This window comes from Anolis sagrei, chromosome 2 (assembly GCF_037176765.1).
Source record: "Anolis sagrei isolate rAnoSag1 chromosome 2, rAnoSag1.mat, whole genome shotgun sequence".
Taxonomy (NCBI): Eukaryota; Metazoa; Chordata; class Lepidosauria; order Squamata; family Dactyloidae; genus Anolis; species Anolis sagrei.
In genome coordinates, this window is record NC_090022.1 from 225,558,797 (window position 1) to 225,582,616 (window position 23,820).

General features: G+C 36.6%; 1 protein-coding gene across 3 annotated transcripts in view; it reads left to right on the plus strand.

The window, feature by feature from the left end:
- The window catches only part of VPS13A (vacuolar protein sorting 13 homolog A), a 155,730-nt gene that overhangs the window by 20,060 nt on the left and 111,850 nt on the right, over positions 1 to 23,820 (plus strand). For all 3 annotated transcript variants that reach the window (XM_060762168.2, XM_060762167.2, XM_060762166.2), the window contains exons 6-17: positions 2,353 to 2,462; positions 3,283 to 3,342; positions 4,187 to 4,246; positions 5,257 to 5,337; positions 7,529 to 7,586; positions 10,496 to 10,623; positions 11,557 to 11,663; positions 12,532 to 12,703; positions 14,850 to 14,912; positions 15,620 to 15,749; positions 19,046 to 19,140; positions 20,736 to 20,878. In XM_060762168.2, the coding sequence (XP_060618151.2) occupies positions 2,353 to 2,462; positions 3,283 to 3,342; positions 4,187 to 4,246; positions 5,257 to 5,337; positions 7,529 to 7,586; positions 10,496 to 10,623; positions 11,557 to 11,663; positions 12,532 to 12,703; positions 14,850 to 14,912; positions 15,620 to 15,749; positions 19,046 to 19,140; positions 20,736 to 20,878 (1,207 nt within the window). The remainder of the gene's footprint in view (positions 1 to 2,352; positions 2,463 to 3,282; positions 3,343 to 4,186; positions 4,247 to 5,256; positions 5,338 to 7,528; positions 7,587 to 10,495; positions 10,624 to 11,556; positions 11,664 to 12,531; positions 12,704 to 14,849; positions 14,913 to 15,619; positions 15,750 to 19,045; positions 19,141 to 20,735; positions 20,879 to 23,820) is intronic.

The following is a 23,820-nucleotide window of genomic DNA, read 5'->3' on the forward strand; positions in this document are numbered from 1 at the left end:
GAATCATTCCAAGCTAGAAGTAAGCACTCCTGATCGTTGCATCTACCTGGGCTGATATTTGGAGAGACAGATCCAGGAGCAGTCCCAGGCTGCGACCACAGTCTTTCAGGGGGAGTGTAACCCTGTCAAGAACTGGTTGACACATCTCCATCCCCATTAGGACCCTTGATGGCAAGCACCTTTGATTCACTTTCAGTTTGTTTTTCCTCACCTATCCCATTACCTCCAGGCATTCATTCAAAGGAGACACAATATCCTTAGTTGAAGCTGTTTTTGAAGGCATAAAGAAATACATTTGGGTGTCATCAGCATAGTAATAACACCTCACCCTATGCCTATCTCTCTCTGTGGCTTCATGTAAATATTAAAGAGCATTGGGGATAGAATGGCACCTTAGGGGATACCACGTAACAGCTCCTTAAACTTAACATTTCAGTGGAAGACCCTTGGGGCTATCCACATAACAGTTCCTTTTTTGAGGAGCAGTTATCCTTAAGCACCATCATCTGGAATCTGCCTGAGAGGTATGACTGGAACCACTGCAGCACAGTGCCTCCAATTCCCAGTCCCTCCAGGCATTCCAGAAGGATACCATAGTCAATGATATAGAAAGCCATTGAGAGGTCTAGAAGTACCAACAGGGACTATCAGTGTTAAAATGGAGATCATTAACCACAATAGTTCATGAGCACCTGGAGCTGAGCAGCCATCACTGCCATCACTTCCGGTTATAGCTATTCATTAGTTCACTGTGATTTAATTTTTAGTGTTCAGATCCTGTGATTTTGGTTAAGCAATATTTTTTTTATATTCATGGCACTTTCATTTCCTTGAGATAAATGTGAAGTGGTTTGGCCAAATCTTTGCTAAAGCTCTTAAGAGATGCGATTTAATATGAATTCAGGTAGGTTGGTTTCCCACTTGGAGAATTATTTAGGTAACCACAAGATGTCAGTTAAACTTGTAATACTAATAAGGTGCCTGTCAATTTGATGAATATGTATTCTCTTTCTGCACTCACTCACTGTTTGGTGATTATTTTTGGTGTGATACTACTAGGCTAGATGGATGCAGATGAAACTTCAGTATTTTGTTGATCATCTCAGTAGCATGACTCTGTCTAAAGTTTGAGTATTGGAATACTGGCAGACAAAATTTCCCCTAAGCCACACATAGAAATGAGAAGGAGTAGATAGTCCTTATATTTTTATTGATGCAGAAGCAGCACGGCACCTTTGCCAGGTTTGGACTCTTGAAGTGCACTCAAGATGGGGAAAATATACTTACTTCTTTTCAGTAGGGCAGGGAGCTAGATAGTCCATGTTCAACTATGCTATATTTATTTTCATGAACAGTTTTGAACACATCCATATTGTTTTACCTGTTGTAAACTGGAATTGCTTTAAGCACTGTGTTCTAAATGATTGCTTCTTAAACTATGGTCCTTATTACAAATTACAAAAAAAAGGGAGTTGTGACAAATTTGGTTACAGTAAAAGGTTTGTTAGTGCCACCAAGTGGCTGTTTAGAGAATGCGCAAATCTGTTAGCAACTATGTGCAGTGTTTACAGCAGACTCTGCCGGAAAAGCTTCAGCTGTACTTCATAAAAAGGAAAGTCACCCTAGCAAATCTTGTAGAAGTTGATTGATTATCAGTAAATGCTTGATTTTTATACCTATTTATATACCTATACCTCTAGTCATAACAATTTCTCAGATAAAAAGGGTCCCAATTTGAATAATTTAAGAAGCGCTGTTTAAAACATACAGTATAATTAACACACCTGATTAAGTGCCTGCACATTATTGTATATTCTCATGTACAAGTCTAGAAATTTTGATCAAAAAATCAACCCTCCTAAAATTGGGCTGACTTATCCCCAGGTTTATGGAAATACTGTACCTTAACCCTCTGAATAGAGTGGCGAAAGGTAAAAGCTTAGTCCATCTGGAGAGAACCTAATAGAGGCAGCACCCCCCCCCCCCCCACACACACACACACACACTCACTCTCTCCAGCACTGAACCAGGTTTTGCTTTTTTGAATGCATGTGTGGGGGAATAGCAATTTTGGCAGCCAGGGATGGCTGGACCCCTGAGGCGGCATTGGCATTTTCCTCTCTCAGCAAAATGAGATACCTATTCACAGATCATATAACACCCATAATTTTGTCCCTAAAACCTACTCTTGTGTTATACATGAAGTCAACGTATATACAAGCATATATAGTACTTGTTCTGGGTCTTTGATTAAAATATATAGAATTAAAATACTTGCTCTATACTTTCTTAACTAGCCCTTGCCAGTTGTCTCTGCCGAATAATGCTAGACATTCATTCTATTTAATTTAGATAATCCACAAGAGGAGAAGCAAGATACTTTCATAGAAAAGCTAATCACTCAGGTCATCAGAAATCTTCAGTTGACAATTTCCAACGTCCATATTCGATATGAAGATGATGTAAGTATTTGTGAATGGAGGCTCTGTATAAATAGTTTTACGTGTTGTCGGTACAAATTATTTCTGTTCTCTGATGTCCTACGTTATGAGGGAATTGTAAACATTGCTGCAGTATTGAAACTGAGTGTGTGTGCCTCTTTCATAATTGCTTTTTGGCTCTCTCAGAGGAAGTGTTGTAGAACATACATGCAAAGGAGGAATAATTGATGGTAGAGTTATTAAAAGGATATAAGCTTTGTTTTGGTATGAACTGTGCAGTTAATTTTGATTAAGGATTGGTTGGTCTTTACTTGCTGATATAAGGATCATTTTTACTTGCTGATATTATCCAGCAAAACAAAAGTAAAATCCCAGCCTAGTGAGAAGTGTCAGCATTTTTTTCTCTTGGCTCTCTGTTTACAAATTCTAGCTATTTTTTTTTGGTGAGGAATGAGGAACTGAGATCAAAAGATGAGATCAAGCTGATTTTTCAACTTTTACTTTTTTATAATTCCTAGAGCTGCACATAAGTAATTTAATAGGACTAAAACTTCAGATACCATAATTTCCTAATGCTCACTGTTATAAACAAAATCCTCAAAATGAAAGAAAAACTACATAAAGTCTGATTGATCTTCACATTAACTGAATCACGTCATTTTACCTTGCCTTGAAAGACTTACAGAATTTCTCATTATACACACACAAATATACACATGGCCATCAACATCTGATTATTTATTAATAGGTAAGTGATCTTCCCTAATGCTTAAAAACATTCTCAAATTTTATAAATTATCTGTGTTTATAGTGAATATTTTTGGTTTCTGTTTTTTTTCAGATCACAAATAAAGATCTTCCATTGTCATTTGGTGTTTCACTTCAGAATCTTAGTTTACAGGTAATTTTACATTACCATTTTTTAGTTTTAAGTTTAGCTTAAAACAAACATCAATTTTGCTGGTTATTTGTGAAATTGTATTGCTACATTTGTAGCCTGTCACATTTGTAGCCAGCTCAGGCATAGGTAATAGTTATTTGTGTATTGAAAAAACATTTTTTTATATTTGTTTTTTTACTGAGTAAAAATCATGTTAAAGAAAAAAGTAGAAAAAAAGAGAATAAACTAAATTGAGTAATAAGACACTATATAGGCTTAAACTTTTAGAAAATGGGAACCAAATATCTAAATAAGTGTCGGTGTAGAGTTGCCATTTATGTGTAATATATTGAAATTGTAAATGTTTTGTGAAGTTCTCAGTCCATTTAATTACAGGATGGGTAGGGATCTTTTTCCAGTACAGAAGTAAAATCTTTTGTCTATTTGATGATTCTGTTCATTCCTAAAACTTGTTGCATTCATTCACTGATCATCCAACCATAGAAACTGAAAAAAACCAATCTTTTATAACCAAAAATGGGGGAGGGGGGGAATACAGCAATTATTATTCTGAATCAGATGGCTGGCTCAGATTATGAATTCACAAATGTTACTTGAAAATTACATGGCATTTTGAACACATGTTGGTTCTCTAGATGTGGTCTGGTAACTTTAAGTGCTTCAGATGCACCTAAAGAAATGGACTGCGATCCATGAAAGCATATTAAATAAATAATTAAATCTCAGAGGGACTCATTGCATCTTTCACCCTCCTTTTTGCTATTTTATGCTGAAATAGATAAACATAGCTATTTTGAGAATTATCTGGTAGTTATTTCATAAGAACTTGCTGTTTCTCTTCTAGACTTCAGATGAAAATTGGAATCCATGTATACAAGATGCAACAACTAAATTGTTCCATAAGGTAAAATGGGATTCCTGGTAGTATAAGAATCTCCTTAAATTGCCATGCTACATTATAGACACTAAGAATAATGTTTTTTGGTCCATCAGAGATTGCCTAATTGCACTGTTTGGACCCTATTCATGGAGACAGGCAGTGTGCAACTATATCAAACTAAAAAAATACAGTTAGTGTTGAGGTAATGACATATTTTCATGAACATATTTGAGTTTTGATGGGAACAATAAATATCATTTTCTTATTCTGATGAGAGTTCTAATTCCATAAACTTTCCTTCTGAGATTCTTATTAGCCAAATGTTCCCTCCTTCCTAATATAGCTTGTTCAGCTCATTGTTGTCATTAAGAGGGAAAATTAGCATGGAACTGAAAAGAGAAATAGAAGTGAATGCCTCTAGGACATGGCCATATAGCCCGGAAAAACGTACAACAACCCACAAATAGAAGTGAGTTACCTGGTTCTTTCTCTCCATGCAGTGGGTGTCCTCTTGGAAATTGTCAACACTGGGTCTATACTCTTATCTTGGGGAAGAAGTTACTTCTGGATGTTCATATGACATCCAGGGATTTCCAGTCCACAACGTGGGGTAAAGCTAGTTAACACATTTTGACTCCTCGGTATGAAGAGCACATCTACACTGACCATATAATGTGCATTTAAGGCATTTCAAAGATGCTGTGTTAAAATGATGCACGATGCGAACAAGTACAGGAACATGAATTAGAGGCCTTAAATTGGAATAAGCAAAATTTGGGGTTGCTCTGAAATAGGGCCATAATGCACATCGGATTCCAGTGCTTTACATGTGATCAGGTACCTTCGCTTTACTTCTGACTCTGCCTTTTTCATCCCACATTACATGGTCAGTGTAGATGTGCTAGAGAAGTAGTTGAAACTCTGGAATAGGTCTGCACTCCAAGGTTAGTATGTATAGCTGGATTAGTTGTAAAACCAAGTGTTTAACTACAGTTAAGCCTTTAGTTAATTCTGGCTATACATTTTGATTTCAGCTTGTTCGATTGGATAACTTCTTTGCGTACTGGAATGTGAAGTCTGAAATGTTTCATCACAATAGTTATAAAGAATCTTTGGTAAGTGTCATATCTAATTCATCACATTTAATGTTAAAAATAGTTGTGAAGTATAATTTCCTCAGCTGAGAGTGCCTTCTAATGATTTTATTAGCCGTGATGTCTGCGTTTTAAACTATTCCCTCTGCTGCATTAAATTTATAGTTTTGTTTTAGATAACTTGGTGTTAAGCCCTATTAAACCGAATTAAAGCATCTAAAACATAAACTTTTTTTGCATACTGTGGCTGCATACCATCTTTCATAATATATATTTCAGGGCAATAGAGGATCATGAGTAAATATATTTATATACAGTAATATGAACAGATATAAAGTATGTTAAAGCTCTTGTGCTTTGAATATAGGATAGGCTGTATGTACCCTTTTCTCAGTTTTTTTCTTTTTTGCACTCTGCACTGAATATGATGATGTTTTTCTAGTGCCTAAGTAAAGTCACATTTTCCATTAAGATGTGGAGGAGTACCATTCTTACTGTAAAAGAGAATTGTGCTCATGGAAGCTTGCCAGAAGTGAGATTGTCCTTTAAAAGAAGATGTGTACTCTTAGTATCAGAATGGACGAGGAGCAGTCCATCACAGTCCTCTTACATGCTGTTCCCGGGTGGCAGAAGACTACATTCTTTTTCAATTGCTGCTGTTGGTTCTCTTCACCTTTACTCTCATTTTAATTCTTTTGCCTTAGAAACCCAACAGGAATTCAGAAAATAAGAGTCAGTAGAGAGATAAAATAGTAATAACTTTATTTAAATTTGTATAGTAGCTGAACAGATAATTGAGGGACAAAAAAACCAGCACAGACAGCCTCCAAGATGACTGATGTCCAGTGTACCTCTCTGGGAGGAAAGAAAGAGGGTTTTATAAAAGTTATTTATGTCCTCAAATGAAAGTGAAGCTGAGGAAATTAAATTGCTGGCTAGTTCTAGATACAGAGAGGATAAAAAGAAAAAGGCTTGTAACATAGAAATAAAGAAAAAGAACACAAATAAGGTAAGAGACAGGAGTTGGAGGAAAATGAGACAATAAGGTCTAAAAAGCCTCAGGAGGTGAAATTGAACATTCTCTGTATATCCAGGGATGATTCTCCCTGATACTGATAGGGGGCTTCCTCTGCTGTTAGATTCACTGTATCATCTTGATTCCATACAGTTGGACCTCAGTATCCATGGATTCTATATCCATGGATTCAATTATCTATAGCTTGAAAATATTTTAAAAATCTCAAAAGCAAAGCTTGATTTTGCCATTTTATGTAAGGGGTGCTATTTTACTATGCTACTGTATATTATTGGACTTGAGCATCCATAGATTTTGATATGCACCATTGATCTTGAAACCAAACCTCAGTGGATATGTATATTAGTCTATATTAGGCAACATTTGACACATAGCCAAGAGACCCATACACTTTCGTAGCTCATTAGCTTTTAGGATTACTAATCAACACCAAAAACATTCAGTGTACTTTGGGAAACTCTCATAATTTTGGTTTGGTTAGCCTTGTAAACATTGTGCAAGCCCATTCTCTCTGTATTTTGCTTCTGCTTGCTTCTGAAACATTCTGGTAGCCTCCTGAAAATGATGTTTAATTGGAAGCACTATTTTGAAATGCATGTCCCTTGTTTATAAAGCTAGTAATGTTTCAGATGGGCTTCAGAAAACACTATTATTTTGGAAAACAAGGGATTTTTTTGCTGTCATTACAAGCTCAACACCAGAATCAGGTATCTTTAGGAGGTCACAAAAGCTAGTTCTTCTGTCAATGGGGAATGTTATTAAAAGTAAATACATACCTAGGAAACGTTCCACTATCACAGCCGAATTGTGATGGATATTTGCATGCATACTTAATTTTTATGGATAGTTTAGCACAGTGGTTCTCAACCTATGGGTCCCTAGGTGTCTTGGCCCACATACTCCCAGAAATCCCAGCCAGGTTACCAGCTGTTAGGATTCCTGGGAGTTGAAGGCCAAAACATCTGGGGACCCACGGGTTGAGAATCACTGGTTTAGCACAAGCCTGCAATTACAAAGTGTTGAAACTTACATAGTGCACTGTTTCAGATTTCTTTATTTTAATTGGATGTTGGCCAGTTGAAAAGAATTGCTTAACATTCTTTTTCTTCAATGTATTACTCATTATTGTTACTGTTATGAAAATGTTAAAATTCATTTTTATTTCACTCTCCTCAGAATGATTTAAAATTTGGAATTGCAAGCAATGGTACTATTCCAGATGGCTACAGTTTTGGTAAGTTCTTCATTTTTTTTATTATAAGGCTGTTACCTAGATCTAGTTTTGACCATGGGAGGATAAAAATTATGCTGATGATACTTTGAAAAGGTAGGCTGTTAGTTTTATGTCCAGCAGTTGTTTGGCCTGGTTTGCTTGCTGCTGGGGGCAGGTCTCCAGCTGAGAACTCTTTCAGTATTTGGAACAAGCTTGGAAGGGGTTAATCTGACCTCCTCCTCAAGGAAAGCATCACAAGCTTCTGTGATTATCTGTACAGGCTTGCTGAAATGAGCAGCAGATGAGATCTCATGATAAAAGTAATCTGAAAAAGAATAGCTTTTTGGTAGCAGATAACATCATACCATTGTACCTTTGTCCTGGATCTTGGCTCTGTTGGCCTGGGTAAGAATTCTGGACTCTTGATCTTTGTTCTTGTTATCCTGTTCTGCACCCTGTTGTATCCTGAATACTTGACTCTGATTTCTGGACTGACTTCCTGGCTTTCTTTATGAACTTGGACTTCAGTTTGTATCCTTAACTATCTGGCTTGACTTCAGAATTCTGATTTCAGTTTGTTCTCTTGGATATTTGGTCTTGTTTATGAACTCTGATAAGTGAAGGATTAGCATCTGACTATTGGACTGTAATCTTGGCTACTGTTTTTCCTTGTTCCTGGCCTAACACTGTAGTACTGGCTTGTCAGCATTAATTGTACTGTTGACCTTGGCTTGTGTGTGCTATAAATCTGTTTTGTTAGCCAGACTTTGAAAGACTCAAGACCTTTTGTTTTCTTTATAAGTAAATATGGACTTGGTTTATCTTGCTTTTGTTACAGCTCAACCCTGCTATCGCGAGACCCCCGGAACACAAAAATTAGGCACAATTTGATCTTATCTACATGAGCCAAATTAGCTGCTGCAGAGTTAAATGCATTCCACAGCATTCACGGTGTGCGGGTTCATTGCCTAAATGTGGGAGAAGACCTCTTAACATGACCTAGTCCTGCATTACAAAAAATAATGGGATACTCTGAAACTTTCCTGAAGTGCTCTAATTTTGCTCTCAGCCCAAGTCGCTTGCAGGCTGAGAGGGCAATATACAAATATAGCAAATAAATAAATAAATAAATTGAGCTATCTTCTCAAAGTTCAGCTTCATTCAGTATGAAATCAACATAGAAGGCCTCCATGTTTAAAGCCTCCTCTGTTCTGGTTTCAGCCTTGACCTGTTCTGCAGTGAGATTGCTTCCATCTATACTGAGATAATCTACGTTGTCCACCCTTCCAAAATCTCAGCTTTTGCTAAGCTCTTACTGCTTTCTGTATCCACAGAAGAGTCTCTTCTTGGTCTGATTCTGGTCAAATGCTGAGGTTGGCCCAATCATTTAATTTGCAAGTGCGTGAGTCAGAGACACAGAGTGATGACCCAATCTTTAATCATGTACTTAGCAAAGTGACCATCCCTACAGCATTACTCGTACTGCCCTATCCCCTCGGTTCAGAGCTGAAGTTATTTGGATTGGGCAACATCCCAAGTCAAATCCAATAATTATGAACACTGCTCAATTAAATTTGTCCAAAAAACTGCACTTCGCACACCAGCAGATAAAGAAAGCATGAAATTTGATGGGAAAAACATTTTACTCATTTGCTATCCTCATCTTTAAGTGCTCCATCTACCTAGCATGCATTGACATTGTTCATGCATTGTTCTTTAGTAACAGTTCTGTGAGAAACTTGACTCCTTTCTTTGCTAAATTGACTCTAAGGTCAGGCCTCTCAAAACCCCACCCATATTCAAAGTTCAGCATGTTGGGCATGCGTGCCAAGTTTGGTCCACATCCATTGTAACTTGAGCTCACAGTGTTCTTTGATTTCTGGTGAATTAAAACTCCCTAAATTCAAGGACAGTTCCCTCCAAACCCTACCAGCATTCAAAGTTGGCCATATTGAGTCTGTGTGCCACATTTCGTCCAGATCCATTGTTGGTTGGGCTCACAGTGCTCTTGGGGTGCAGGTGAACTATATCTCCCAGAATTCAAGGTCAATTCCCCCCAAACCCTACCTGCATATACAGTTGGCCACATTGGGTATAGATGCCAATTTTGGTCCAGATCCATCATCAGCTGGGTTCATAGTGCTTTCTAGATGCTGGTGAGCCGTAACTTCCGGAATCTAAGGTCAATTCCCCTCTATCCCTACTGGTATTCAAAGTTGGCAATGCTGGGTATATGTGCCAAGTTTAGTCAAGATCTGTTGTCGGTTGGGTTTCCAGTGTTCTTTGATTGTGGGTGAACTACAGTTTCCAAATATGGGTGGGGTTTTGAGAGGCCTGACCTCCCCCCCCCCTCCCCCACCAACCCACCAGCATTCAAAGTTGGTCATGTTGGGTCTGTGTGGCAGGTTTGGTCAAGATCCATTGTCAATTCAGGTCACAGTGCTCTCTGAATGTAGATGAACTTCAACTCTCAGAATTCAATGTCAACCCTCTCTCCCAACTGCACCAGTATTCAAAGTTGTCCATGTAGAGAGTGTGTGCTAAGTTTGGCCCATATCCATTGTCAGCTGGGAACAGATTGGTCTCTGGATGTTGGTGAACTATAACTGTGGGCCAGGTTTGGTCCAGATCTGTTGTTGGCAGGAGTTACAGTTCTCTCTGAATGTTGGGGTAATCTTGGAAAGTACATTCATACACACAAACATACAAACAAATACTGACTTTTATTATATAGATCAGTGGTGTCAACCTGTGGATCCCCAGATGTTTTGGCCTTCAACTCCCAGAAAACCTAACAGCTGGTAAACTGGCTGGGATTTCTGGGAGTTGTAGGCCACAGGGGATCCACAGGTTGAGAACCACTGATATAGATAGATAGATATCGATATAGATTATTTTTTCTCTGCTCTATTCTAAATTCTTGTTTTTAGTTTTCCGGCCCATTTCAACTAAAGCAAAGCTCCGTATGAATCCTCGATCTGATGTTGACTTTTCTTCACCAAAGCTAGATCTAGATGTAAATCTTCAGGATATAGCCATGGAACTTGACAAGCCACAGGTAACTTTCTGTAATTATTTTAAATGTACAGAACAACTAATACTCAAGCATCTTTTCCCTGTTGCCAGAATATAAGGCAGCTGAAAATTATAGGATTCAAATTGTGTAGAGCAGTCTCTTTATTCAAGGGATCTACATTCCCAAATTCAAGCAACAATGGCATGAAAATATTCAGTAAAAAATCTAAAAGGCAATTCTTGATTTTTCCACATGCTAATCATCTACCCTGTTGTAACTTTCTACCATTTCACAAATCCTCGGGTCTTTCTGGCATTCCTTTGAGTTTTTGCCATTTTGTATAAGGGACTACAATTTGCTATGTAAGTGTATATAAAGAAACTTGAACATCCCTAGATTTTGGTATCGACGTGGGTGGGGGGAGTGGGGTGGTCCTGGAATCAAAGTTCAGCTGACAGACTGCACACTACTGAAATCATAAATATAAGTTTAAGTCATCCTATGCATCTTTTTGACATCAAACTTATCTTGTCTATCCTAGCTATGTTTATAAGTTCTTGCTTTTATCCTTAGCATTTAGCAGCACTAGATTTGTTTCCTCATACACATACATTGCTAATGTTGGGAAGGACATGCTTGCATGCTACTCAAGCTCCAATAAGTAAAGGTCTTCTCACAGCCAGTCAGGGAGGATGTAATGATATTAACTTTCCTAAATTAGCATGTCCATCCTGTTCACATACTTTAGGCATCACCTAATTACCAAAAATATAATTGAATAGTAATGAAAAAGATACAATGCCAGTGCTATTCCTGTTTCAAATTTCTCTCACTTGTCACATGTGCAGATATTACATAAAAGTTTAATTTGTTTGGTTCTTATGGCATAATTTTTATTTCTGTTTAACTGTATCTCATTTTTGTTGTTGTATAAGTTACTTTGTATTCATTATATGCATTTTTTCCAATTTTCAGTATTTTAGTATAATGGAGCTCCTTGAGTCCATTGATATGATGACCCGAAACTTACCATACAGGAAGTTTAGACCAGATGTTCCTGTTCACGGCCATGCCAAGGAATGGTAACCCACCTAATTATTTTTGAAGACATATTTCTAGCAGAATCTCTATAAAAATTGTCATGTATAATTTTTTCTAGCATTCACTTTATATATTTGCCTCATATACAGCAACAATTTGAACCTTTTGAAGTGTTCATTGCCTTGTTTATATAGATGTATAACTATATCCTTCTAAAACACAGGTAAGGAAAAGGTGCTCATCCTGGTCGTTTTCAGGTCCTGTCAATATTGATCAACTATTTGTAAATAAGGCTTACTATAAAGGTGTGGAAAGGCTCCCAGATAGACAGGTATTTCCAAAGTTTGGAGAGAATGTTAGCAGCCTTTTAAATGAAATTGAACAGAAATTATGACAGTTATGGGCAACACGTGACAGTTGGCTACTGCCTTCTAAGACATTTCTGTGCAAGTTACTTTATTATTTACTGTAGCATTCAAGAGTGCTTGGGACATTGTCTTCATATTCACATTGAGTGCTTCTTTGTTGCAGCCAGCAAAAGGTATTGGAGTAAAAGAAAGTTTGTTGATTTTTTTTTCAGAGAAAAACTTGTTCTTGTAACACATGATTCCTTACAAAACCAGTGTGACATCAAAAAGATTGAGGAGCAATGAATATTAAGATGGAAATTCTCTGATTAAAACCTTCTAATAATCTAAAACATAGGAAGATAACCAGTGTTACATGTGTTTCGGGGAAGGGGGGGGGGATTCTGTCATCTTTATTATAAAATATTACACTTTTAATCCTTTGGGGGAAAGTCCAGAACATGAAATTTCACCTAAGGTAAATTTTCTAATAAGTATTTTAAGGGGAATCTCCTATATACTTTTCAAGTACTTCTTGCATTTTTAATTTCTCCTCTACTAGGTGGTTCTATATTGTAAATGGCCTTATTGAAGTCAATGTCCAACCCAAATTACAGATGTGGTCTTGGGAACATATTCGTTACCACAGGAATCAAGTGAGGAGCTATAAGGACCTATATAAAACAAAAATAACATCAAAGAAGCCTGTTGAAATCAATTTGATTATGCTAGAGGTTTGTGATTTCAAATTACTGTGTGTATGTTAACGTTTATCATAAATAATATTTTCTCAGATAATATTTTAATATTAGTCTCATGCTGAAGAATTTTGTCAGATGTGGATGAATAAAACCATGGATTTATAGTCATGCCATTGAGTATTAAGTCTAAGCCAGGCTTTAAATTGCTTACTTTGTTTAGAGCTGGAGAAAAGGTTTTCCTGCTCACATTCTTCTAAACTGCTTTTCCTACTCTTAACAGTTAGGATGGAGTGCTTTGTGATGAAAAAATAAATGAGACAAGTTGAATCTCAGCAGAGAGTTACCATATAAACCCCATGAAAAAGTTTTTGTTAAAATTTTAAATCCAATAGCCTAGGCCAACATATGTGGGTCACTGGAAGTACTATCTTCTTTACAGCATCACTTCTGGCCCTTTTGAATGACTTAGCCCAGTGGGTGTCACTAGTAGCATGCAGTCTGTGTGTGCAGAGGGGACAAAACCAAAATGATGGCCACTGCTGTATCTTCCAGAATGATCCAGCCTGCATGGGACATAAGTCCCATGGATCATCTCCTGTGCCACAATCCCTTATTCTGGGGCTACTCAGAATGAGGAAAGTTAGTTCTCCATTAAAGCTATATTTACTACATTGAGCCACCTAGCTGGTTGGGTGACTAGAAAGGGAAAGAGATAGTGAATGGGTGAAGCTGCTTCTACACAACTACATAATCTAGATCAGAATGTGGATTAAAGAAATCCAGTTCCACTCTGGGGAGTCTCCACATGGCCCACGGGAACCATGAAAAAGCTCCTGCAACACAAATACACCCCCCCCCCCGGTGCCAAATCAACCAACAGAACAACTTTTTTTCTTATGATGTTTGGAGAAATGCACTTAATTGCAGCAACCCACCTTATGAGAATTGAGTTCATCTTTCTGCTCAAAAATAAAAAAGGAGAAAGCAATTTCTTCTTGTGGAGGGAGGGAAAAGATGTTTGTTTACCTTCCTGAGAGCGTCATGTCTGGTTCCTGTACCTGAATTTTCCAGTTTTCACAAGTGCTGCGTATGTTCCAAATTTCTGCTCTGCAGCATCCATACAGTAATCATATGGAGTGCATTGTATCACTGATATTGGACTCTTCTGACTTTTTAACACATATTTTCCATGTGGAAGTGCATTGCAGCACACCTTAGGAGTGTGCATTTTATAGCCTCCCCTTATAATCCACATAATTATGGATTTTACAGGATGTATAGATGGGGGTCTAAGGAAAGGGAACAACGGATAGACTTACCATCCTGCAGTGTTTGGAGCTCCTTTTCTCATCCACTTTGAAGTTTCCTCTTTTCGTTCCCCCTTTACTGCCTCCCTCGTGGCTCTTTAGTCCTTCCTTTCCTACATCCCTGGGCTTACCACTCTCTTCTACATTGTCATGTGTCTCCTTCTCTGGCAATTTGTACAATATTTATTTATATTCTGCTTTTATCCCTAAACGGGACCCAAAGTGGCTTACAACATTATATACAAGACCATACAAAACAATATGCATATGTAAAACAACCTATAAAAACAAATTTACAACAATAAATAAATAAACAACAATAAATAAATAAATAAATAAACAAAGCACGTTTGAATCCTTGCTGAACCATCATCCTTTGTGTCTCCCCTCCTTGCCAGCCACAGAATTCCATGTGAGCATCTGGCTCATCATCTGTCACATATCTGATGACATAACAGGGGCCTTGTGACCTGCAAGGAGGGGATGGCTTGATGCCCTTCTTCTTGCAGGCCACTGGGACACTGGTTCTGGCATTGCAAATGTGTCTGTGATTACCAGGCCATCATACAGTGCTCTGTGGCCAGTAGGGAGCAACAATGATGACAAGGGGACAAGATATTCCCCTTCCTATGCCTTGCATATAAAGTTTCAGGATATAGGGAAAGAAAAACAAATATTTCTCTTCCACAATACACTGACATCATTACAGATGTGAGCCCTTTATAACACTATCTCCCATTCTCTAAGCAAGACTGCCGAGTATATGACCCAGACTAGCTAACCACTGAATGCTTGCATATTTGTTACAGTTATAGCTGTTTCTTGTGGGCCATCATTTCTAAGCAGTGAAATTTTTATCTTCTCTTTTATAGGATCTGGAGAAGACATTGGATATATTCAGCATTACTCTGGCAAGGCAACAGGCAGAATTTGAGGTAAGTATTGATAGTAAACTCTGTTGTAAAGGATTTGCTCTTTGAGAAATTATTGAGTTATTGTAGTTCAACAACAGGTTGATTTGAACTTTAACAACTGGCCTTGGAGGGAGAAAAGAAGGAACAGTATCTGCTGGACTTAATCCTGAGACACACTGCCATCCTTTTTTACTTGTTCTTTTAATTGTAAAGTTTGATGTACAGTGATGGTGTTATATAAATAACTGATTGTTACCAATATTATTTTTATCATCACTATCATCATTAACAACAAAATCTTATGTACGATCCTAGTTTACATAAGGAAATATAGAAAATGATTTACAACAATAAACTTTAATTCAAACTTCAATGGAATTAAGGGGTTTTTTTGAACGTGTAAAAAAGTTGCGCTCTTCAGATATTAATGCCCATAGTTCTTTAGTCCTGGCACTTCCTTTTGGATTCATTTATATTCAGTATTACAACTGCAATATTAGTATTATATTTAAATATTTCATTCTGTTTTTAAAGTATGTGTTGCCAAGGTAGCAGTCCAAAAAATAGATAGGCGGTAAAGCTGCATTTTAATGATATTGTCCATTTAGAGCATGCAGCTTCTGCTGCAGTTCTCTGCACGTTTTTCTTGTTTTTGACATGCTTGCTATTTTGTTTAAGATATTTGATGTTAATTATTTAACAAGTATTAATGCTGTTTTGCTTAATAGGCAACTAAAGCTGGACTAAAGATTTACAGACTAGGAGCTAAACAGGACAATGAAGAGTCTCAAGGCTGGTTTGGTTGGATGTGGGACTGGGTTGGAAAGAAGAGCCCTGAACGTGTACAAGAACCAAAAGGTATATCTATGATTATTTAGAATTAGGAATACTTTGGGTTTTTTTAAACACATTAAAGTCTTTTTTACCTCTTACCAAAAGAGATGTTTTGGACTCTCCTCAGTCTATTGTTAGCACTATCTCAGTATATGTGACTCCATTTCTTCTGTGTAGTTCTCTGCCAACCCAGGCATCTTTTCTTTAGCACTTATTACTTTATTTCTTTATCCTTCTGTTGTGTTGTGAGAAAGAAAAATGTATTACGAATTATGTATTAAATGTATTAAAATGTATTACGAATTAAATTTCCATTTTGTGTTTGTAGAAGGGCTTGTGGATCTAGGTGCAATCCCATATAACTAAGTAGCTGCCAGTTACCTTCCCTGCCCACCTTCACTATCTTCAAATCAGTGTGTGCTGTTTGAATCCCACTTCTCTCCCTATTCTGCATAATAGGGATTTTAATTACACTGTCTTGAGAAATATTTTGAACCAAGAATTTGACAGTTTAATTATAGTGGGTGACTATAATGGACTAATTAACACAAAATTGGATAAAACAAATAAAATAAATAAACAAGGAAACAAAAGGAATCAACTTCCAAAAACCTTCCTCAACTTCAAACAAGAATTCAGCCTGAACGATATATGGAGAAAGACAATACCCTACAGAAAAGATTTCACATTCTTTTCAGGCAGACATCAATCATGGTCTAGGATTGATTTGGCCTCGATTTTGAATTATCTATTCACAAAAATAGCAAATACTAATATCCTATCAAGAACACTATCAGACCACTACCCCATTGAATTTACCATAAATGAGACAAAGAAAACCCCCAGATGGAGATTAAATGATAATCTCTTAAAATCAGAAGAAGATAAAAATAAAGAATTATTGAAGGAATATTTCCAGTTGAATATACCTCAAGAGATTTCCCTACAAACCATCTGGGATGCTAGCAAACCAGTGATGCGCGGGCACTTTATCCAACAAAGCTCACAAAAATGTAAAACTAAGTCAACAGATAGCAGATCTAGAATGTAAACTAAAACAAAATCCTAGGGACAAAAAAGCTAATCAAGATTTAAAAATATGGACCATCCAGAGAGAACAATTAGAAACAGAACATCTGGCAAAACAGTTGAAATTTATCAAACAATGAGACTTTCAACATGCTAACAAACCGGGAAGGTGGCTTTCAAGGAAAATCCGCCAAAAAAACAAACAACCCAAGCACAAATGATAACAGAAATAATAGCTGAGGGAAAATCATTTGTAAATGATCGAGATATAATAAAACAGTTCTACAAATACTACCAAAAATTATATACCAAAGATCAGATAAAAAAGAGGATATTATGTCATTTTTAAACAAGCAAAGATTACACAAAATAACAGATCAACAAAGGCTAGCTTTAAATAAAACGATTACAGAAGATGAAGTCAAAAGAGCTGTTAAGAGAATGGAGGGGAACAAGGCCACAGGCCCGGACAGCTTTACAGCAACATACTATAAGGCAATGTTAGATGTAGTCACACCACATCTTTTAAATTTGATGAATGGAATTTTATACGATCAAGACAAACTCCCCGAGTCATGGAAAATAGTATACATAACGATGATACATAAAGAGAACCAGGATTCAAGAGACGTTGAAAATTACAGACCTATTCCCCTCCTTAATGTCGACTACAAGATTTTCGCTAGCATACTTGCGGAAAGATTAAAAACATTTTTGAAAGATTGGATTAAAGAGGAACAGGCAGGATTTTTACCTAATAGGCAAATTAAGGACAATGTCAGAATCATTCTAAATGCAATTGAATTCTATGAAAAGAACAATCAAGAAGAATTAGCCCTATTAAGTCTTGATGCGGAAAAGGCGTTTGATAACCTGAACTAGGATTTTTTAAAATTACTTATTAAAGAATTAAACTATGGATTTCAATTCTTAAACACAATTAATGCTATCTATGACAGCCAAGAAACCAAACTGACTATCAATCTGCAAGAATCTGGACCCTTCAAAATGGCCAAAGGCACAATACAGGGTTGCCCTCTATCACCTTTGTTATTTATATTGGCTTTAGAAATTCTACTAAAAAGCCTGAGGGAAGACCCAAATTTAAGAGGAATTAAAATTAATAAGGAAAATTATAAGGTACGAGCCTTTGCAGATGATATAATTTGCATCATTAATAATCCATTAGAAAGTATTTCCAATTGGCTCAAGAAATTTGAAGACTATGGAAAGGTGGCAGGTCTGAAAATAAACAAGAAAAAGTCTATGATATTAACAAAGGAAATTTTAAAAATAAGTTACAGATATCAGATTTTTATTGACAGAAATGGTAAAATACAAGACATCTTTCACTCTGGCTTTAATGTTTAAAATGTTATTCTTGATCTGTTTTTATGAAATTCTCTATAAACTACATAGTTTGAGGAGGTAACCAAAGAGAAATGATATTAAATTTTAAATTACAGAACATTTACTTAATATGATAGAACTTTGAACATGCGTTCCATCTTGATGTTTTAATGTTTTCTACGGTTCTAATGTGTTATGGCCTGACTGAAATTTTTATCTTGTATTCAATTACAAATATGCTGCATTGAACTTAGTGAAAGTTGCCTTTGTAGTTTCCTGTTAATATTAGTGCACATATAATTTGATTTTCCCTCAGGTACTGGAAACACTTTGCAATTAAGTTCATTTCTTGGCCAATCTATAGGTATCTGTATATGGAAAGAAAATGGATGGTATCAAGTGATGTTATAAATAATGTAATTAAATGTCCATATATTTAGTGCACACATTATATTGAATTGAGAGGCTCTCTACTTTGAAGTGAAGACAATTCGTTCAGTTCACAAGAAAGAACCCTGGATCCAAACTGTGTTGGACTACTTCTGGGATAATTTTACTCAGCGTGGTAACACTTCAGGCTTACTGAAGTGTGTCTGTAACCACACCTTTGTTATTTTAACAGGCCTTTCTTCAGTCTCCTGCAGCCCTCTGTATCATTACAGAATTTGGCCTGGAAGCTTTTGCAGTATGACAGAACACATTCTGAGAGTGCCAGAGGGTTAGGTTGGGAAACCTGAGAGATTACTCCTTCCCAGTTCTTTTGGGGGAACTCATTCAATTAGGATCCTGATCATTTTTGGTTTTACAGACTACCAAAGTAGTTTTAAGATTTGTAAGGTTATAATTACAAAAAAGGGGGAAAAAGAATCTCTTTTGAGTGCTTAGTTGTGTTATGATACACTTTTAAAAACGGAATGTATTCGTATTGTTATATGTTACAGGTTTTGAAGATTTGATGAGTCCAGAAGAAAAAGATAAGCTCTATGCAGCAATTGGTTATAGTGAAACAGCTGTTGATCCAACATTGCCCAAAATGGTGTGTTTAATAGTTGATAGTATAAAGCAACAAGAATTTAATTTTGTCTGAAAAATTGGTATCTTTCAAAAGAAAATGATAGTTGGAACAGTGATTGCCGGTCTTTGGGATCTCCATAATCAGTAAGGTAGTTGGGTAGCTTTCAGAAGTATCATATGTTATATTTTTATCTGTGGCATTATTCAGAAATGTTATGCATTTTAATGTGTGCAGCCTGGAAGACCTTTTTTCACCTTCTGGTATTACTTAACCAGAAACACAGAAGAAAGTTGCAGGTGAACTCTTAAGCTGTGCTGTGCTTTATTTTTGTCTCAAACGAATGAGTGGGAGGGTATATATTTTAGCAAAAGTACAGCCAAGTGTGTATGATAAAGCCCAGGGTGAGTCAACCAGATTTTACTCTAGCTGTGGTTGCTACCGCATTCTTCCACTTTACAATCACAATAAAATTAGACTTTAAAAAATATCCCCAATGTTCTTTATCCTATTGGAAGCAGTCAAATTGTAGTGCAGTTCAGGCAAGCATATTTGCCAATGATGTCATGTATTTTCCTTTGACTGTTCCTATGAAATAAATACCTCCATTATGAGCAGATTTTTTTAAAAATCCAGACCTGTACTTCATGTTCTATTACATTGCTACTTCTACAGGAACATTCAATCTTCTTTTATTAGTCCTGTTGTATAGAAGATCCTTGACAGAAGTGAGGAAAACTATTTAAAATATCTAACAGAGGATAGGGAATCATGGGTCATTTTAATAGTGGCTCAGTTGTATACTGCAGCTATAACATTTTGGATGATTTTAATGGATAATGTTTTAACCTACACATTTTAATATCTATAGTCATTTATTTTAATCAAGTATCATTTGTAAAACAGGCTTCAGCTATATGTTTTAGACTTGTCATGGATATGTTTCCAATATGAAGCTGATTACAATGGTTTTAATATTTTTTAAAAACTCTAATTTTAATGTTTAAACATTTCCTGGTCTGAGGCTGTAATAAAACTCATTCATTCAGACCTGCACTTCAGTCTAAACTGCAAATGTTTCTGAGTTAAGTGAATATTTTTGTTTCTTTACTTTCATTAGTGAGTTTCTTTTTCTGTTTGTCCTTGTCTGTTTCCCTGTATGCGAGCCTGTTTTTTTAAAAAGATATCTGGTTGAAAAGATGAGCAAATGTCATTAGTTTGTTAGTAAAAAAAAGCAATAAGAAATATCTTATGATGCATATTGTTACATATTAACTAGAGCTCCTTCTGCTCCATTTCATGCTTGGCATAATTTATATGTTCAATGGCCCTCCGAAATGATGTGACTTCAGTGTGAGGAACCAAAGTGTCACAGATTGTTTTAAGAGTGGTGATGGGGGACTCTTAAGTTTTTTAAAAATATCCCAAATCAGCCATGATAGTCTCCCCTGCCCTTTGCTCTTTAGGTCTAGGAAATATAAACGGATTGCCTTGTAATGGAGCATAGTTCTGGCCTGTGCCATGATTCTTACTCACAGAATGTTCATGGTTGAATTGCTTAGCTATGTTTTGTAAAAATCCTCTGCTTCTCATGATACCTTTTCCCCCAATTTATACAGTACGAAGCTATGAAACTTCATGTAAAACTATTAAGCATGACAGGAGTAATAAGGGAAAGCAAGGAAAAGCCTGAACTGATAAAAATTGCCTTAATTGATCTGCGTACAACAGTAACCCAACGGCCTGGTGCTGAAGCAATAAGGTTGGCTTTTATTGTATTCATGCTCGCTTCTTAAAACATGTAAATAGCAGTATATGAAATTTGGTGGTATTTTGGATTTCAAATATGAATTTTAATATCTGGTTTCATAGTGAATTGTAGATGACATAATACTTAGAAAATGTCACTGTTTCAGTTGGATATATGCCACCAGTCTCAACAGCTTCCTGCCATAGCTGTTTGCAGACTGGGTATAACTAACCAACATTGTAAAAGCTAGCTTTGATGACTTTCTTCCTCAGCACCAGTCCTTTCATTTCTTAGGAGGTTGTGCAAGCTGTTAGTCCTTAGGTATCCTTTGGCCTGCATTTCCAGGCTGAAAAAATGCAGCCGATTCTTATCTTGATTCAACTTGACCTTATGGTCACCAGGCACTATAAAACCCTTCCAACTAGGCCAGTGCATAGAGCTTGTTTTAAATGTGAGATCACTCCCTGATTCCACTTTCTTTTCCCAACTGTTGCCTTAGATTGCAACTCCTGTTTGTCTCTGACTTAAAGTAGTTTCAGGACTTCTGCTTTCTGTTTCAGCCTTAAAACTTAAACCCAGTTCTTGACAGTCATGCTAATGATGCACTTCCTACTGGAACTTTATTGCTTATTTGCCTGATTTATTTAGACTAGTTACACCTTGCCCTTCATCTAAAAAGCTCCTAAAGTGGCTTACAGATATGTGTCTGCTATCATGTGTAGTCTCTCAGAGACTAGTTGAAGTTCTGATACTAAGAACCAAACTTGGCATGGAATTAAATATTGGGTTATATTTTGTGTTTTTAGATTTTCTTTCTTAATAACAAGTACCCACTGCTTTAATATGCACACCTAACTTCAGAAGGTTGGATTTGAAAGTATTGAAACTGAGGCTTTTATCAGTCAGACAGATACTTGTCCTCTTTAATGAAGTAGTTGTCTCTTGATGAATGCCGTTCCCTGCCAAGTTTCCAGAAAATAAAGGAACAATTGTACTTTGTGGACACAAAAGTGTTGCCAACCACTGACATAATCTGACAAAAGCCATAGCTGGGAACACACTGACATGTTGGAGAAAACATTCTTGGCTGTTCTCACACTCGATAGGCTTAGAAGCACTGGAATACAATCAAAGCCACTGGTTAGGGTGCCTCCTGCTTTAGTATGGACATTGTAACTGTCTGCACCAGCAGTTTTTATAATATCACAGCAGTATCAAACTTCATTGTTCAGCTTTCCATAGCCATGCTTTTCATCTCTTTCCCTGCTGTTATATTTCTGCTGAATCACTCTAAATACCATCAACCAACACCACAGTAACATTCTGCAGTGATTTTAGTACCATCTTTTTTTCCAATTGTACATCAGATTATTCTGCTACACTTTTTATGTAGATTCAAATTTGAAATATCAAATATCAGTGTCTTCAGCAGAGGGTATTAAGATCTGATTTTTGAGCTGGTTCATTCACACATCTCAGTAGCAGCAGGAAACAAAAATCTGCATTTGCCTTAATCTATAAAGAAAGTCAAGAAAAGAAGGAAAGAAATACTGTATACACAAATAAATCTAAACATCGATATGTAGGTCAGATTTTAAGGTTGGACAGAAATTTACATTTTCAGTAGATTAAACAAGATATGGACATATTCAGTTAACAAAGAAGCTTATTTTTACAAACCATTTTTATGACTGCCTGGCCTCCCTTTTTCTATTCCTCGCTTTAGTAGGAAGGTCTTTTTTAACAGCATATCAATTGAGTAAATGGTGAAGGGCTGGAGAAACACATGCTTTTGGTGCCATATTGTTGCAATGTTTGTAAGGGAGAGGCCCAACTTGAGATGGGAAACTATGTCAGTCCTCCCGCAAGCAAAATAAATAACGTTTTCTAGATTCCCATGCTGAGCATGCATGAATAGCAAAGCAGTTAATGTAAGGAAGGGGATAAACTTGTGTTACCAGTTATGCTCAGGGGAGCTTTTTAAAGCATAGATTTAGAAACCATAATAGAAATTGTTAAAAAGTAGGGGATAGTGTAGTGATTCTCAACCTGTGGATCCCTAGATATATTGGCATTCAACACCCAGAAATCCTAACAGCTGGTAAACTGGCTGGGATATCTGGAAGTTGTAGACCAAAACACCTGGGGACTACAGGCTGAGAACCCCTGGGCTAGTGAAAGAAAAGGGGGAAAATCCCTATGCATTTTAGAGGAAGCTTACACTTAGTCTCTAGAACAGGGGTCTTCAAACTTTTTAAACAGAGGGCCAGGTCACGGTCCCTTAAACTATTGGAGGGCCAGATTATAATTTGAAAAAAACGAATGAATTCCTATGCACACTGCACATATCTTATTTGTAGTACAAAAAATACTTAAAACAATACAATAAATAAAATGAAGAACAATTTTAACAAATATATACTTATTAGTATTCCAGTGGGAAGTGTGGGCCTGCTTTTGGTTGATGAAATAGGATTGTTGTTGTTATGTGCTTTCAAGTCATTTCAGACTTAGGTTGACGCTGAGCGAGGGCCGGGTAAATGACCTTGGAGGGCCGTATTCAGCCCCCGGGCCTTAGTTGGAGGACCCCTGGTCTAGAAGATTCAAAATATTTTTGCTAACTTATACAAGCCACATCTGAACTGGTAGTTTCACTTCATGTGTGCTTACTGTTAGTTTTGAATAAAAGGTTTGCTGAAATATGGTGAACTGTTTTTCTTTTTTTTCTTTTTTTTTGGTGGTATAAAAACCTATTCTTATTATTTCCATATTAATTCTGCTTCTGGTACCATACATTTTGTTAATGAAATAATGCCTAGGAACACATTTGCCTTGTTAACTGAGGTATACTGGGTACTTCATTTGATACACTCGAAATCATTTGTTTTGGTACTCTGATACTGGAAACTATAATAGGCAAGACAAATCGAAGCCTGTAATTAGTAAGAAAATTG